This window comes from Thermobia domestica, chromosome 8 (assembly GCF_964235325.1).
Source record: "Thermobia domestica chromosome 8, izTheDome1.hap1.1, whole genome shotgun sequence".
NCBI lineage: Eukaryota > Metazoa > Arthropoda > Insecta > Zygentoma > Lepismatidae > Thermobia > Thermobia domestica.
The window spans coordinates 21254582-21272528 of NC_137461.1; the positions used below are offsets into that span (position 1 = coordinate 21254582).

Below are 17947 nucleotides of genomic sequence, written 5' to 3' on the forward strand. Positions count from 1 at the left end.
ATACTACGAAAAAGAAACAAAAAGTACTCCTACATTTGAATATCACTTCCTATCCAAATCTATTCTGTTGTTCTTTCTTTTTATTCGTTTCCTAAATAGCATAATGTTTGTAGGACCTGCACTTAGAAGGTATATGCGTCCTCTTCAAACAACTTGAGCAAACTGGAAAACGACCGCGTGCTCAAACAACAGACAAGAGGAAGAGCGAAAAATGACCGCTTCTTTTTCTTCTTCTTTTACGCGCCTATTTTTACGCTAGGTGTATGGGCCAACTTACGGACCGAAATTTACGACATCATTTTACGGACCGAAAATGCGCGCTGAAAATACGCTAGTGTATGTTGGCCTTGAGGCTTTAGTGCGTGTTGTAGCTCACGTGGTCTTCCCTGCCTTGCATTGACGTCATTTGGCTGTTTGATTTGTTCCCATCCCTCCTGAAAGGAAGTGAGATTTCAGAAGAAGAAGAAAAAAAAAGAGTAGAGCAGAGTGAGAGAAAAAGAGAATGGGAGAGGGGGTAATCTCTAACTCATACAGGTTTGATTAAATACATAGTGAAAGCATGTATACTCGTGGGGCTTCGTTTGTTTTTTTCTAATTGCAGAATACGCCATGTCATTTAGATTACGAAAAGGGTGTCGACCTGTTCATGTTTCGTTTAGAGCTTTCGTCCTGAAAGAAATGACAAATGCTTTAGCCTCTTATGTTGTGCTACTCTATACTGCAACATTTTATAATAATAATTAGTAGTTTCACCCGCGCTTCGCAGCGGATCTTTGCGTTTCTTCCGCGATCACAATCAATGCATTTTCATCCAGAGCATTTTGATAATCAAATGTAGGCATTGCCCATGAGAAATAATCAATAATTAACAAGGTGTTAATATAATAATCGGTAAAAATTGCAATTTCATATTTACATATTACGGAGGGACTGAGTCCTGGGGGTTCAAACCCTCGAAATCCGTACTATTTTTGTCAATTTAGTGTAATTTTAGGGGTAATTTTACAAATTTTAATACAGTTTATCCTCAATTGAACTTGGATTCCCTCGAAAAGCTGTGAACCCTCCTAAATAAATTTCTAGGTATGTTGCCGAGTTAATATAAACAAATCAATGCACAGAATCAGCGACGAGATCAGTTGTTACATTACTGTAGCATTGTAGATATATATGCAAGTAGCTTCTTCCCGTTCGTACGTATAAGAATATTATGAACACTTAGGTGGCACTTAGCACAAGATAATTGTTTCATCCAAGTGAAAGGATACAAACCGTTCCCGGTTCGAGGCTTATCTTACAGTCTTTAATCGAAATCGATTTAGTCTTTTTGACATGACGATATAACACAAAGTTACATTTAAAAATATAGCTTTCTGAAACTACAGGTAACGCAATTAAGTTAGTCGAAAACTGAATTCAAATAGTTATCTAAGTCCATAGTCTAAAGAAGCCATTAAATAGCATATCCCTTGCCAACATAATGCAGTAATTCCTGATATTTTCATTTATAGTCTCTCCATATTTCGGGCTTTCTCAAAGATCCGTTTCCAATGTAAAATCATGTTCATCATGCGTGTATTTTTCGTCCTACTGATGCGGATTTGGGAAATTACTGTAGTGTCATTGAAAATTTTTGCTTCCGGAGGGAGGGGGGACTCCAAAATAATTAGATTGTCATGTCTTTCGTTCCTATATTATTGTTCAAAATATATATACTATATCTCAAACTTAGCAGGTTCCAAGAGGTAACTATTCTTTTATCTGATTGGCGGTTCTCTTGACCTTCTTCTGATGCCTTTTATGGCCAAGTGTCTTAATTTACGTGGTCCCAGTTTCGATCCCCGATTGGAATACAAGGCCTAGGATAGAAACCAGGGGCAGATTTGGATCCACCTTAAAGTATTTCAAGAGGAAGAGGGACGGAACTCACCTCTGCTGCTAGGAATCCATAATTTGATCTTACACGATATGTCATGTGAATTTGTGGTGGACAACACCGTGTCCACGAGATTCCGGAGTTCCCCCTTTTCTTCGCACATCCACTTTCATTAATCAGACATCTTTTAGACAAAAGGGCTTTTCCGCTATAATTATAAACCTTATATGGCACGGAACCAACTGACACATTTCGAAGTTTAATATTGCGCAGGCGCGATAACTTGGAGTGGGTTACGAGTGGGAGATTGGAAAAGAATAGGATGCCATTTTATAGAAGTACCATTACAGTCAACATGGATATCGGGTACTTACTACGAAATAGAGCCAGTCATTAAAATGCAGCGAATGTATTTTATTGTTATCTGATATAACGCTAAAGGTCCGTTGTAATTGTTGTAGTGTTCTTATGAAATGGCATCCTATCCACTTTCCATTCCTCAGCTGCAACCACTCCAAGCTATCGCGCCTGCGTAATGTTCAACTTTGAAATGTATCAGTCAGTTGGCTCCGCGCCGCCCTGTATACACTATTTCATATAAACTCGGCGCTGAAGAAAATACTTGAATTTCACGGAATCAATTAAGTAATCTGAAATCAATTGACAATACTTTTTTCCCGAAAAATCCGCCTGCCAACACTGATTCTTAAGTTTTGAACATACAATAATAATTTACTGTTTGAGTCATTCCAGGTAATACGAGCGGAAATCATGCCAGTTTTCTTGTCTCTTGTGGGAGTCGTTCCATCTTCTCTTTCAAAATGCGGTTTTCAAATAAATAGACTTTTATTTTGACGGGTCAGAGTGTACTTTCAGGAGACTTAACCATTGTTGAGTTGCCCTTCTACTCGGAATGTCGCAATTGTTCTTTTCATGTTCATATCTTTTAATCGTTTTTCCTGTTGTTTTGGTTTCTGCTGTATGAATATTTAGAAGTTGTGTCTAATTGTATTGTGGATAGATATATATGCGGATAAATAAAGAAAACAGGCGAAATAAGAGTAAAGAACGCAATTAACATCTGTACAGCCATCAAATATTTCTGGGAATAACACGCACTATCTCAATGACGGAGTACTCCAACGAGTATATGAATCTTTTAAGATAGAGTAAAAACAAATTGAATAGACAAAGCATGCTACGGCGGCGGAAACTACAAAATAATTACAGATAATTTGTAGGAGGACATTGATTAAAAACATAATCTCTATTGCTATTCTATACTGTATTATTGCAGCCAAATGACACGTGCAGAAAAAAAAAAAAAGACCCGTTTCCAGTAAACAGTATTCAGATAAAATGCTGAAACGTTTAAAATCTGTGTCACCAAATATCCTGTTAGTTGGCCTCTTTATTCATTCTCATAAATCATGACTGGAAGTAAGCAAATAAAATGAAATGAAATCTTAAGCTGAACATTCTGCAAGTATACCCTGTAAACGACAATGGATTTTTTTTCTTTAAAGTAGCTGAGTTGATGGTAGTAGCTTACAGGATCAAATTGCTTAGGATCGGCATAGGTTCCCGTCGGAACAGATGGGAAATAATTAAATTGTGCCAACGAGATTTAATTTTTAAGGGGTTTGGTTTACGAACTAAAACTCCAGGTTATGTAAAATCTGTTGAGCCTTTGGACGTCAAAATTGAGACAACTTATTGTGACTTGAAAATTACAATACCAAACCACATATACCAAGGGTTTGAAACTGTGCCGAAGGTTGTCAGGGGAGACGCGAGGACTTTTTTTTTTTTTTTTTTTTTTAATCCTACAAAAGAACATATTTATAATGAAACACGCATACTAAAGTGTGCACCCTTCTTCTTTAAAAATACATAGTGGACTATCCCACTGACTTTGCTGAATATTTAAATGTGTCGGTTTTTATCGTTTAAATTCCCTCTCTGCTCGTATTTTTTTTTTTTTTTTTAATTTTCACATAAATATCTGACTTATCGCAATTAATAATTATTAACACTGGTTAATAACATTAAAAAGTGCAGTCAGTGTGTACGATGTAGATCACTTGTGTTAATGAGATATTTCCATTAGTGATTAATAAATGAATAATAGTTTATCATAGTGATGATCTTTCTTTTAGGGATACATATATTTATGGTGTGACACATTTCATTTTTGACAGGGGAGGCGCATTCAGATTTTGGTGGCTTGAGGGGAGCCTCAACTGCAAGAAGTTTGAAAAGCCCTGACATATATGATACAATATTTTGATCGATGCCTTCTAGCATTTTTCCGACAACCCATAATCAAGTTGCTATAGAACTTAGGTATGTGCTTTCTAGTTAAAAAAAAAAAAAAGTGACATGTGGTTTTCACAGGCCTCTTTTGAAACTTACTTAACACAATTCAAAATTTGAAACAAATACTAGTCTGATGATGCCAGGTCCGCGTTATACAGTGGATGCATTAAAATCTCCCAACTAAGTTTTCAATTTCTTACGGACGGGTCGTTAAAAATGCATGCGTCCTATCGTTGTCAGTGTGGCATATGATACCCTTTCTGTTTGTCAGTTCCGACCGTTTCTTTTGAATTGCTAGATGCATAGATCTGGTTGTCGACGGTACAGGTCCCGTCGGCAGAAGCTCGTGATCCACGATGTTCTTGCAATCCAACCAAACGCACAGCATAAACTTTGTGGGCATCATTGTAGACTTCGTTACAAACTGTAGAGCTTCTTGCTTCGACCATGATTTTTTTTTTTTTCGCATATTGTTGTAGAATCTCTCTTCTTCACCACTCGTAATCAACCGCTTCAGAAATGACTCGAGGTCGTTACATATCAGTAGAGACTCCGAGATGAAAGTTCGATCAAACGTCGAACCTATTTTTGAGATGCTACCATTTCTCGGTGTCTCATTACCGTTTTTGCGCGGATACCTGTTGACAGACGGACATAGCTGTCCTATAAGGCTTCTCATACTCATGCATAACATAGTTTGGAAGTGTAAAAAAGAGGAATACAAACTGATGAGGATATAGAGGTGATTTTTGAAGAGCGTGGCAGAAAGGGTGAAGGAAGCAGAAAAAGAAATTAGAAAAGATGATGATTGAGGAGGTATTAATAAAACTGATAATACCTTTCGTAGGATCGAAATTCGGTGCGAGTGACAGGATACTTATTATCGGTGTTTTTTTTTCTTTTTTGAAAGAAAGGACTGGTACTCTCTATGAATACACTGGACTCTCATTAATCTGGCCATTTGTTACAAAGAGGGGTCTGGATTAGCAAAAGTGCCGAATTACTGAGTGTCTGAAACTAAATTTAACACATACAGTACTATACTTTATCACAGAAAAAAATAGAGAAACTTAATGCTTGAGGTTGTCACTCACAATGAAGTATGTCCCAAATCTTCAGTTGAAGCAATTAAGATCCTCGACGGCGGCTTGCATGATCACGCAACCGCTTTGAAAGCAACAATAAACAGAAGCCACAATAATAACAATTAATAACTGTATGTATTTTTCTGCTACTACAGTATAAACAAATACGATCGTTGATAGATTGTTGCAACATTATGCGGTAGATCCCAGATGTTGAGATGATTACTCAGAGGACGGACTACTGAGGGCCTCATTAGCAAGAGTCTACTATACGTTATTCTACGCGTTCGTTCTGATTAGCTGCGAAGGCAAACGTCAAAATTAAAGACATGGAAGAAATCAGCATGTGCTGCCATCTGTTGATCCAATTACCTTTTTAATTTATATAATAAAATATTGTTTTGGTTTTCAACTTTATTAAAATTGAAGTATTCATTTCGTAAATATAAAAATGTATTATTCTTATTTAGTAGGGTATATTTTACTACATACTCTCCCTTTCAAAAAAAAAAAAAAAAAAAAAAAAAGTCTCCTAAAATTATCAAGGGTAGTTAAGAATACTGTGCCTATTTATTATCCTGTTTGCACAGTCCTCCACTGCTTTATAATAAATACGTACATGCACGTTATAAATATAAATTCGTAAGAGAATGTTTCGGTATTTAACAAAATTATCTATTACTAAAGGGATAATATTATTCACTCGATATCTATCTGGCTGCAGCTGGAGTTTAGCTGACCATGGTTGTTGTATCCTAAGGCTATCTTTAATAAATAATGCATTGAGTATCAATCGTGGTAGATGTATTTCCTATTAAAGTTTCTCTCTTCGGTTTCCATGCAGTGGAATACTGCCACGTGGAATAATGCAGTTTTTTTTTTTTTTTCTTTCTTAATGCCCAGCACGCTTATACCTTACCCTTCGTATGTATCTGTGTGTCGAGATGATGACGTAATGTCTGTCTCCCACGTGGCTCTCACAGCATCGAGTGATGTTTGCTTTTGCTGTATTCATTTCAGTGACACAATTGGATCTTCAGAGGAAAAGAAGAAGAAAAAAAATAGCAAATCCCAGGAAAGTCAAGTGACTCTACCTTCAGTTATCATATCAGCTTATCTCTTAAGTTAGGTGGGTGTGCAACAGACATGACACAAATGGGAGACGCATAACTATTGTCTATAGAGAAGGGGGAAATAATAACATATATCAGATCATCCGCTTATTTTTGAGCTGTTTTCCGAGAAACAGAACTTTTTTTTTTTTTTTTTTCAAATATTCATTGAGAATTTCGTTCTAACATTACCTGGAGCTCCTGTTGTCAAGGCATGTAAACTCATGATTCTCTCTTCCCCCCCCCCCCCCCCAACAGCGTCATTTCAGGTTTTGCCGGGGCAGGACGGGATAAGACATAAGATATTTACGTTTTTTTTTCTTCTTAGTGTATTAATACACCGTTTATTAGAAAGCATGTACAATAATATTTTTCAAACTCAAGGGAAGCAGTAGTCCCCCTGTCCTCCCCAAATGACGCCTCTGCTTGTCCTTCTTTCTTGATCTAAATACCATACGTATCTTCGTTATGGGTGATCCTAGGATCATTTCATTATCTTCGTTAGCTCTTTTGAATGAGTTGCTCCGCCATTGGGAGTAACTTTTAGGCTTACTAGAATGTTTATTTTTGATGGAAGTGTTAGTGTTTTCTAAAGATTAAAGAGCTTTTCAGCCCACTAGCAACACTGTTATAACGTCATGATTTAAATCAGGTCTATCCAACATGTCAAATTGATGTAAAACGGCATTATATTTTTTTGCGTCAATTGCAGCTATGTGCAACAGTCGGCCCCCGGGCCTATCCCATGCCCACTTGAACCCTTTGAAAAATGTATTCTTTACGTAATCTCTTTCTTCAGCTGAACTGAATTGATTTCCTAGATAGCTGTGACTACCATCTTGAAAAATAATCTTCACGTTGGAATATCCATTGTACCACCGAACATTCAGAGACAGTTCAGAACATGAAGATTGCAGTTTCCCATTAAAGTGGTAACTAAAAACTAAATATATTTTTCTGCTTTTTTTAGTAAATAAATATTTTGGATACCGTTATAAAAGTTTTTTGTTAGTCGACAGTGAACGAGTTTTCCTATTGAATATGACGCTTGTGAAAATGTGATACATTATCATGTACAGGTCTCGACATCAATGAATTCTCTGTGATTCACGCACCTGCCCACTGTTCCAATTTGCACATGCCTGACCTGTTGGAAACCATGTAATACGTCATTGGATGTGATTTAAAAAAATCGAAATAAAACTTAAAAAAAAGTCAAATTTTCAGTTCCTTGCAACTTTGTTAGTATGTATTGTCGAATATTCGACACTAACTTACTTTGAATGTGTGTCGCTATCTACGTTTCACTTGCGTTGATATATGCAAGTAAGCATCGTACAGAGGGACTTTATATCCCTCTGTTGCAGCCGGAAGTTACAACGGACTATTTCCTATTCATATATGGTATTTGCACAGCTTGGAAATTTTTCGTAGTTTTACAGTGTGAAACATAACTCTTTTTTTTATTCAACTGAACGAAAGGCAGCAAAAATTAAAACCCAAGGTGAAATGGTAAGATTACGCTGTATATCGGTGGATCGACAGATCTATTCAAATATCAGAATAAAAATATCACTGATCTATTTATATCGCATGTTTTGTTAATTCATTTTTTTTTTTGTATATTTTTGATATTTCGATATATCAACAAGTTTTAAAATTTATCGGTACTGATTTTTGATAATCCTAATCTGGATATCGCACAATCCTGCGCAGTGGAAGATTTTAAAAGAGGAAAACGTGTGTTTTGTTGGGAATACGAGATGTCATATCAAGGATGTGGATGATGGAACATCAAATACCAAGATCTTATGTGAAAGTTGCTTCCTTGGTAAGTGGGGGATTCAATTTTGGTTTTGCGGTAGGGTCACAAAAGTTCCATTTTTTAAAAAATATTCTCAGTAAATTCCGCACATAATTAAATTCACTTAATCCAGATTTGGATTTAACATTACACATCAACGGATTAATTTTGACCAACAGCCATTGAATAACTATATTGCATTATTTTTTAACATTTTGTACGAAAATATTAATCAGAACTGTTTCTTCTTATATAATCCGTCTTGTTTCTCACTATATGCTCTCTCTCATCTTAGTGTAGTTACAGTGTTGGTATACGGACAAAATGTGTAATGAAATACTGCGTTATTTTGAAGTGTTTCTTCGTATCTGACGCAATTAGGTGTTTCCTTTTAGGCCTGTTGACGTCATAACTTCTGCTAAACCGTTTTTCATGTCCGCAGGGCAAAACCATTTGCAGCCAAAATGACATCACTGCGTGCAGGTTCAAACAAAACCATCGTTATACCTTATTCCGTACTTCACTATATGCTTTTTTTTTCTTTCTTTCATTTTGCTACACGTATGACGTCATTAGGGTGAAGAGGATTCTATGTTTCTGCTGTCGTGTTATATGAAAGGAATCCCGAAGCAGCGAGCCTAAAACGCAAATCGTTTTAACGAGTTACCAGGGCATTTACGAGGATTTTGTTTTATCTGTAGACCAAGTTGACGTTAATTGCGTAGTGTTGAAGAATTAAAACACAATATTGTTTGCTTTAGGCGTTAATACAAATTATAACGAGTTTCAATTAAGATTGTAGCTTGTATCGTCTCAACAAGGGCGCCCATCAGGGGGACAAGGTGGGGCGCTCGCACACCCCACCCCCTAAGAGGAAATTCTACTTGAGAATATCGAAAACCCAATAAAATTTTTACATTAGTTACAACAAAATTTGAAACTATATTTGAAACGTTGCTTATACTTGCTCCCCCCCCCTCGGAAACCATAACATGGACACCCTTGCGTCTCAATTATGTGATATAAGCACTTAGCTTGGCTTGGTACTTCGAGCTCATGAAAGTAGATTCAAACCGACATGTCCCAGAAATAGGTTATTGTACAGAACATTGCCAATTTAAACCTTCTTTGCAGGGCACTTTCGTGTCAACCCTTGTTCTGTTGCAAACAAGGGTACCCACAATTGGCTTTTAGGGTACAGGTTGCACCCATAAGTTTTTTGGGGCAGGGGGCATATTTTTCATTGAAAATGGCACAATCGAAATTCAATTATGTTATGATAATGCTATTAAAAGCAAAATGAAAATAATAATAATAATAATAATAATAATAATAATAATAATAATAATAATAATAATAAATAAAATAAATTTGTCTACAAAGCAAGTTACCTTGTGTTTTGTTACAACCAACTCCGGTCTCCTGTACGATTTCTTTTTAAGGAAGAGGGTTGCCCCCTAGCACTGGAAAGGATGGGTATACCTGTAATTGCAACTATTTATATCTGACAACGGCTCCTGACACTTCAGCGACGAACTTGGTGAACGGTTTATTTATTTATTTTATTGACAAACTTTCAGATATGTGTCAAAGTCTGCTCATAGTGGAAGTTAACCATGGATGGCGGGAAAGAACTTGGAAGGAAATCTGCCAAGAGGCATAAATACGTCTTACGTTGTCTTATAGATACTGCGATTTCCTGATATTTTAACCTTATGGGGCCCATACACAATCCGCCTTATGCAGAGTCGTTTCGACGTATGATTAGCATCATACTAAAACACTGACTACTGCAGGAGACTTATGTTAGTCGAATTCTTTAGCATGGCTCTAATCGCGCTTCAAAACGACTCTGCGTAAGGCCCTATGAGTTTAACTGAGGAAACAATGATCATGTCGAACTGAAAGAAAAACTGCGAACTGAAGGAATTCGTTGCTCTGTGTAGGAATGCGGTGGCTCTGTGGTAGAGCGTTCACCTCTGGTGCTTGGGATCCCGGGTTCGATCCCAGCCCCCGCCAAGTTAACTTTGTGGTGGACAAACACCGTGTGCGTGGTTTTCCTCGGGGCTCTCCCGTTTCCTCCCACCTTCTTCATTCCACTATTTCACTCATTTCTCATCATCACCGTCTCCTTTAGCCTAACCGGCATAACCGTGAGACGTAAAACTCAAAAATTCCATTTCATTTCATTCACCTGAACTGGTCCTGTCATCATGGTAGGTAGTAAAACTGAGGCATTGTTGGCTTTTATTGAAGCCTACCGTGCTAATCCCGAACTTTGGGACATGCAACATGTGAATTATGCAAATAGGTATAAAAGAGGGGAGGTGTATGATGTGTTACTTACAAAATTGAAAGAATTGGAACTTCAGGCGACACGTGATACTATTACTAAAATAAATAAATAAATAAATAAAATAAACAATTTACGGTCCGCATTTAGAAGGGAACTGCGGAAAGTGAACGAATGCAAGAAATCGAGAACTGGAGGTGAGGAAATGTACGTTGCAAAGCTTTGGTATTTCAAGGAACTCATAATAGTGTCTACTTGCTGCGAAGAGGTACAGAAGACAGCAATGCTTGTAGAAGTGCACTCCACAGAACATATGATGAAATCGAAGGAACTAGAGGAGTGAACTCGGTTAACTGACGGTACTCTACACACTATCAGTTTAGTTCATCGTACGATCGTTTAAGTCAGTTTCTAGCTCAATTGTGCTGTTCAGTTGAAACTGATAGCGTATGGATCCCTTTAGGACTGTGAGAGACGAGTCACCTTACGTCTTTTTAGATTAGCTGGCACCTTTAATTAAACTATTTTGTTTATTACGCGTTAGGATTTGTAGCTGTTGTCAAAAGCCAATAAATCACATGAAATATATCAGGCAAAGAAACAAAGGAAAATATGCTGTTGTGAACAATACGTATTTAAAAACACACATACTGCGTTAATCCAGCGCTGCTTGCTATCCAACTCGTGACTTCAGCGCTTCAAATCTAAAGCTCTTCACAGCTGAGCCACGCGGCTTGCCTTTTGTATGATCAGGTGATTCGTAGGACAAATCTCACGATATTATTTACGCTCATGACTACAAGTCGTGTATGATCAATTTTCTCATATCTCAAGTGTTTAGGCAGAGTGATGAAATTAAACGATAATGCACACAATCGTGATACCTTATCAATTCTTGAAACAAAATAAAGGAACATTGTAGTTATTTTTAAAACAGAGTAATGCGATTCATTGCAAAATTCCTTAGCCAAACGAGTTATTCGACGTGGCAACTCCGCCTGTCCGGTTGTCGGGACGGATGACATCACATTGTTCGTTCGCTCGCTCCCCTATCTCCCTGGGTCCGTGACCATCGGTTTTTACTGTCCCCCGCTACTCCGCAGAAAGAGAAAAAGACGTTTGTACGCCCACTTGCTTGTGTACGTTGTATGGAATGGATGGACCTTGCGATTGCACACACAGCAGCACCAACGATGTGTTTTGAAACAGGGCGGAACTGGGTGGTTTTGGTCGGAGGAGGAGCCATGCGATGACGTCACTAGGTCGCGCAAGTGCTATCAGGTGGTTTAGTTTTGCGGACAAGATTTTTACTGTCTCCGCCGTGAGTGAGTAGAAGAGTGCTTTTGTGTAGCTTCGTTGGAGTTGAGTGCGGAAGTGCAGACGGTGTCCTGCCGTGCAATGGCGTTTTTGTTTTGATTACAAACAACTGTGATATTTCAGTACTTTTATTATTATTTTTTGTTTTGTTTGTTATCGTCATATCGTAACCAAACATACGACGTGTTGTTTCTTGAATGTTAGTGCCTGTGTTTTGGTGTTAGGAAGTATGTGTTGTTTTTTTCTTATTTGCTAATTTAATAATAAAGAAAAAAGTGTTCGCGGTTTTAGCCGAACAACTTATTTGAAATAGTAAACTGTGATAGTGATATTTTTGTTCCCAAAATGGGAGTGCTTGTCGAAACGGAGAGTCCAACTACTTGGATGCCACCACCGAAAAAGAAATGGATACAGCATTATCTTCTAGGTAAGGATAATACATTTTCTCACGAATTCAAAGTATAATCCATTTGCGCTATGGTTGTAATGTTGTATATTTTACAATAACGAAATATCATAAAACAAAGAATCTGATTGTGAATCTGCGTTACCTTTATTAAGAGCGAAAGTAAGGTGAGTAATTTGCTATGTAATTGTGGTTCTGAGTTCGATTCTAAATGCCGCTCCTCCTAGTTACTGTATTACTTGAACATAATTTGTTGCGACATATTGAAAACGTGAAACAAGGAAACAAGAAGAACGTTAGGAAACACGGTTAGAGAGAATTAGCAAAAAAGATAGTTAAAAAAGAAGACAAGAAACTAGTTAGGGTGTGATTTGAAAAAAAAAAAGTATCTTTGGGGAGGTGATAAAATATATAGCAGGAGATGGCAATTGATAAACAGTATTAAAAGTTGCAAATTAAATCGAGTTACCTAATTGTACGTTTTTGTTAAAAACGATGCGTCTGTTTTAAGAATTCGTTTGATTGTTCCTGTACGTAGTTTTATTTTTTTCTTTCTCGTGGTGTAAAAAGCTCTTTAATTAAGGTAACAGAATAAATTTCATTTACTTCTAGTTTCATGTAACTTAACTTCAAGAAAGCACTAGGCTATAAATATAGCCTATATATATATAGAGAGAGAGAGCTTGTAACTACATACGTTGGTCATGCAGTTGTTTTACTTTCCTAACAGTCATAGCATATTTTTGCTGCCGCAGTGTAGCATATTGCTGGTAATAGATAATATATCTGTAGATATAGACAAACATTTATCTATGATCGTCTAATACGGAATATTTCAGAATGTACTTAACTTCCGCTCGTTCCATTCTTAGAGGGGGGGGGATCACCCTACAGTTGGGAAACAGTTCACTTGTGTGGCGTTGTTAACTGATCCTTCTGAATATATCATTACATTTTTATTAAATTAAATTAAATGGATAGTAAAATTTTCGTAGTATTTGTAGTGTGCTTAAACTTTATTCAGAATGGGAGAAAAAGAAAGCAGTGCTCGGTTCAGTTGGATTGAAGCGAGAAAGCTATATCAGTGACCTCATAGAATACTGGTTTTCGCCAGAGATATGTTTTTACCAGCAAATCATGTTGCATACTTATTTTCTTTACACAAGAGATATTACGTTAGAAAGTATTCTTGTCCGCCTTCGGTTCGAAGTCAGCTGCGTGTGTGTGGTCGTACGTTTGATTGCTTGCCTACAATAAAAACAGGAGTATTGTTTTGGACCCCACTTTAAAACAGTAAACACTCAGCACTGGGAAAAGTACGCCGAACTCCAGTTAATTAGAACTTGTCATGTTTTCGACTATTGGATTGAGAGCCTTTAGTAAATGAGTAATTTCGTAATGTAATTAATAGAAAGTTAACATAGATTTGAAATTGGAATTAAATTCGTTTTATTTACTTACCTGTGCCTGATAATTTATATTTTAAACGCATTTTCGACTTAAATGATATATTAACTTGCATTTAAAATAACTTTTAAAAATGATTCAATTTGAATCCTGCAAATGTATCACGTCTATCTAGTACTTCAAAAAATATGACCTCACTTTTATGCATAATGTTGGTTGCAGTTTTATTAAACTGTCAATACATTGGAGGGAGGTGTTTTTGTGTAGATGCATAAGTATTTAATAAACATGATACATGTAGATGCTCTGATTTATTTGATACATAAAGTGGGAGCTTAGGAGACATAATGCAATGCATATAATTATTTGGAGATGTATTATCGTAGTTTGTTCTGTGCCCTAGTAGCAAAATCGGTTGGCCCAACGTTAGGTCTGGCCACTTTGGCAACTATTTCCTACTGAAATTATTTCCCAACCAAAAAAACGGTCCCCCGACATTTAGCCAACGCTAAAGTAACGTGTTTCTTGGTTGGGAAAACAGTCAATTCTAGTATCGTCGCGTGAAGATGGGAAGAATAGTTGGTTGGCCAACCATACATTTAACCAACGTTGGACCAATGTAAGTTTTTTCGCTGTAGGCTCGCGTCGACCATCACCCACCGTTTTGACCATATCCCACACAATATCCAAAGGTGGGCCACGAACCTTGCTACTAGGGTATTTTAGAGTACGTGATGGAAAGGAGTTTATCTTTTATTTAAACAATCTGTTATCGTAGGAAATCCAATTATAAATACTCAACCAATAGAACGGTATGTGTTAATGTTTATAGCCTTATGCCCTTCAGTTTTGGTCAATAATTATCACGATAAAGGATTAAATGGTCCGTTTCGAATACAACTAGCAACACATGGTATGTCGTAGTTTCTTTTAATTCTAGAGGGAGTATAGAGGCCAGCACTTTATAATACAGTTACACTTAGGATTCGACATAGAAACACGACAGTCGAATACTTTGTAGCGAGTTCTTGGTGAGCAAAGAACTGATGGATTTATTAACGATCTGAGCTTTAAATGCGAAATGTTTAAGGACATAAGGTCGAATCTTAATTCAGGTAGTGGCTAGTATTTAGAGTTGCTTACCACATTTCGCAACTTGAAACCAGGACACACGGATTAAGGTCTATTTTTGTTTTTTGGGCGTGTGCTATCATTGTTGAATGCTGCTGTTGATGAGATTCCTTGCGAGCTGCTTTTTTGTTCGAGGCGAGAACGTCTGCTGAGGAGCTCGTAGTCTCCCTCTTCATTCCGTTCTAGGCAGCTGACCAGACAACCGCATGATGATCAAAGTTATTGCGCATGCGTGTTCCGCCTACATTGTAGTGACGTGGCTAGAATGTAGTGCTTCGCTCACGTGCTTCTTGTTTTGCAATACTGCCTGACTGAATGCTTCTTCAACGAACGTTTGACGTGACTTTGGAGGAGGGGGAGGGAGTCGACTGATAACTTGAGTGACCTTCATATGTGTTAGCGGCGTGGGCGAAGTACGAGAGGGAGCATAACATGCTTATGTAATGCATTTTTTTCTTTTCACTGAGACGGCGCGAAGCACAGTTGGCGAAGTCATGTATTTCTGTTTTGGTTTTTGCAGCCCTTTTCTTCCATAAATACTTCTTACGTTTAAAACGAAGTTAGAACTCAGCTACGATGACTTACTCGCTGGCGGAATTTGAGATTGCAGTTAAAATAGCACTAGAAATAATTAGATTAGAAGATCTTAAACTAGATACTAGTATTATCGAGATTAATGCAGTGTTGCCTTAACTTACAAGTTACCGTTATCAGTGTTTCCGTCATCAAGTAATTGTATAGACTGGGCGGATTAGTGTGGGAAGATTTTCTCCGCTCGTGTCTCTGGTAAAATCAAGTCTCCACGCTTGGGGGATAAATTTCTAATTCTCCAGTGGAACTATTAAAAAAAAAAAAAAAAAAATCCGCCCATGGGGTCATCAGAAAAGTGACCTCGAGGTTGGGATATTTATTTATATTTCAACTTTGAGGTCATTTTCTTCGTGACCTCATGGACAGGTACGGTTTCATTAGGTTCAGCATACTCAGATTAGGAATTATAGATTTATCCAATCTTGGTAATTCTTTTTAACCATTGGGATGGGCGGTTATTTATATCTCTTGCAATATAGAATTCTGCCGTAACGAGCTATTGTTAGTATACATGTGAAGTTTCACAGTGTTGTATAGAAATTTGATTGTAACCTAACGTCTTAATATACCATCTTGAAAAAATTTTTAGTTTATACGTTTATTGTTTAGTTATTAGTGTTAGGAAAGAAATTTTGTTTGTTGATAAGTTGTAGTAAAAGTTGCTTAAGATGTTGGAAACCGGAGTAACGTATAGGAAAAACTTGTCATGCGTGTCAGATTGACCCCTTACCGCATGCCGTGCCATGTATGGCACATACCTCTTCTTTTTCACTTTAGCTTTTTTGTGATTTATCAAAGGCATCAAATGACTGTTTTGTCTGCTGAGTGAGAAATTGACGTGTATGAATAAGATATTTTGGTGTCATCTGGCATGTTTTTTTGTGAGTTGTGTGTCACTTATTTCTCGTCGGAATTAAGTGAAAAATCTAAAATTCAAATTTTAATTCATTTTTCAAGTTCCCATATGAGGATTTCCAATACTGATATTTTTCGCTAAAATAATAATAAAAAATCATGCAGAAAGGGGTTAATTAAATGTTCATGATGTTCATAAACATAGGAAACGATACAAGTTTTCATAATTTCGTACGGCGATGCTTTTGTGTTTGTTTAGGAACATGATACCTAACAAAGTCTCCGATTATTAAGTCAGTTAAACATTATAAATACGAATGTATTGTTTCAAATGAGGCAGGTATGTTTAATATTTGTGATTTATTATTTTCAGTAAGTCATTTCGAACTGGACGCTATTTGACGTTACAATTATTGCGTCCCATTCTTAGTAAATCACACAGACAGAACAAGGAGCAGACAATACCTGCTGTTGATAATAGTTTTGGCGACAGCCAAAAAAATAATCGATGACGTGATGGATGTTTTTCCGACCCTGGGTCTATTCCTAGCCATACACTATTAAGACGTGTTTAATCTACTCTCCTGTTTTATCCCCTCCCTTTCTTTGCTCTGTTTATTTATTATTATTGTTTCTCCCATCGTAAGAGCGTACTCCTACGTCTACACCGGCCAGTTAAAACTGGCTGCTTTAAATAAACAAAATTATCATAAGATTGATCAGAACTTGCTTGAATGGTTAACAAGTAATGTCCATCAATTCCTAACTACCACGTTTCGTACAAGCTACGAAAGTGGAACGATAAAAGGCAAGCAGTGAACAAAGAACCAGCGGAAAGTATTTTGCTTTACTTCCCTTGAAAAGGAATGATTGCGTCCATTAAAGTGGAACGAATATTTTTGTGTAACGAATGATCTAGAGAATAACGAAGGCGCTCTCATCGGTTAGTGCTGGCAAAAAAGGAGGGGGGGGGGGAGAAAACGACAAAAACCCGAGAGCGTGACTTACACTAGAAGTTCAGTTTGTGACCGAACTAAGGACCCCTCATTCGAGAATTAATAATGCTTCCTATTACAGAAGCATATGTAGTTCCGGCAATTGTTATAGAATGTAATTACTTGTTGAATTTTGAGTAGTTAAAAAGAAAACTCCGTTGCAACTGCCGTTTGCTCATATTAGGCCTATGTGGATTTCTCGTGAAGCGGATAAGTTACTCAGCTATCGCTTCAGGTGGCAGAACAGTGTTTCCAATGGTTTCAATTTGTTTTTGAAAAGCTTCAACCTGTTGTAACACGTATTATTATGAGTAAAGGATCCCAAGAATTCAGGCTATCAAATAATGATAGAATAAAATATAGTCAGGTGTCAGTTTTTTGTAAGCTGTACAATTAACACAAATCCCAGTTGCATCGTCTGTCTGTCTTCCTCCGACGCGGTTCATTGGCACAGAAGTCGTTGTTGCTCACGTGACTGTAGAGGTCGGTGTCCTTGAAAGCGTGTTTTCACTTATGGCGTTGCCTCCGCTCTCTCTGTGTACGGATACAGCAAGAAGTAAATGAAATTTGCAAATGTAGGGCAAACGGGAGCTTGGGACCAATTATATGCATTACTTGAATGGAAGTGTACGTATTGGTGAGTGCTGACAGCGTCTTATTTGCATTATATGGATGGGGAAGTGTTCGTGTTGGTGAGGAGTGCTGATAGCGTCTGGGTCAAAGTCCTCGGGATACTTGTGGTTTGAGGGGAAGGCA

The 17947-nt window shown here is 37.3% G+C and overlaps 1 protein-coding gene across 8 annotated transcripts in view; it reads left to right on the top strand.

The window, feature by feature from the left end:
* LOC145692764 (uncharacterized) overlaps positions 1-17947 on the top strand; it is a 473880-nt gene that overhangs the window by 396600 nt on the left and 59333 nt on the right. Inside the window, exon 1 of one of the 8 annotated variants that reach the window (XM_081768212.1) lies at positions 11719-12233. The exons of 4 other annotated variants lie outside the window; for them this stretch is intronic. In XM_081768212.1, the coding sequence (XP_081624338.1) occupies positions 12152-12233 (82 nt within the window). In that variant the 5' untranslated portion in view covers positions 11719-12151. Of the gene's footprint in view, positions 1-11718; positions 12234-17947 lie in introns of those variants that run through there. 3 more of the 8 variants (XM_081768213.1, XM_081768214.1, XM_081768215.1) reach the window with 3 other exon arrangements.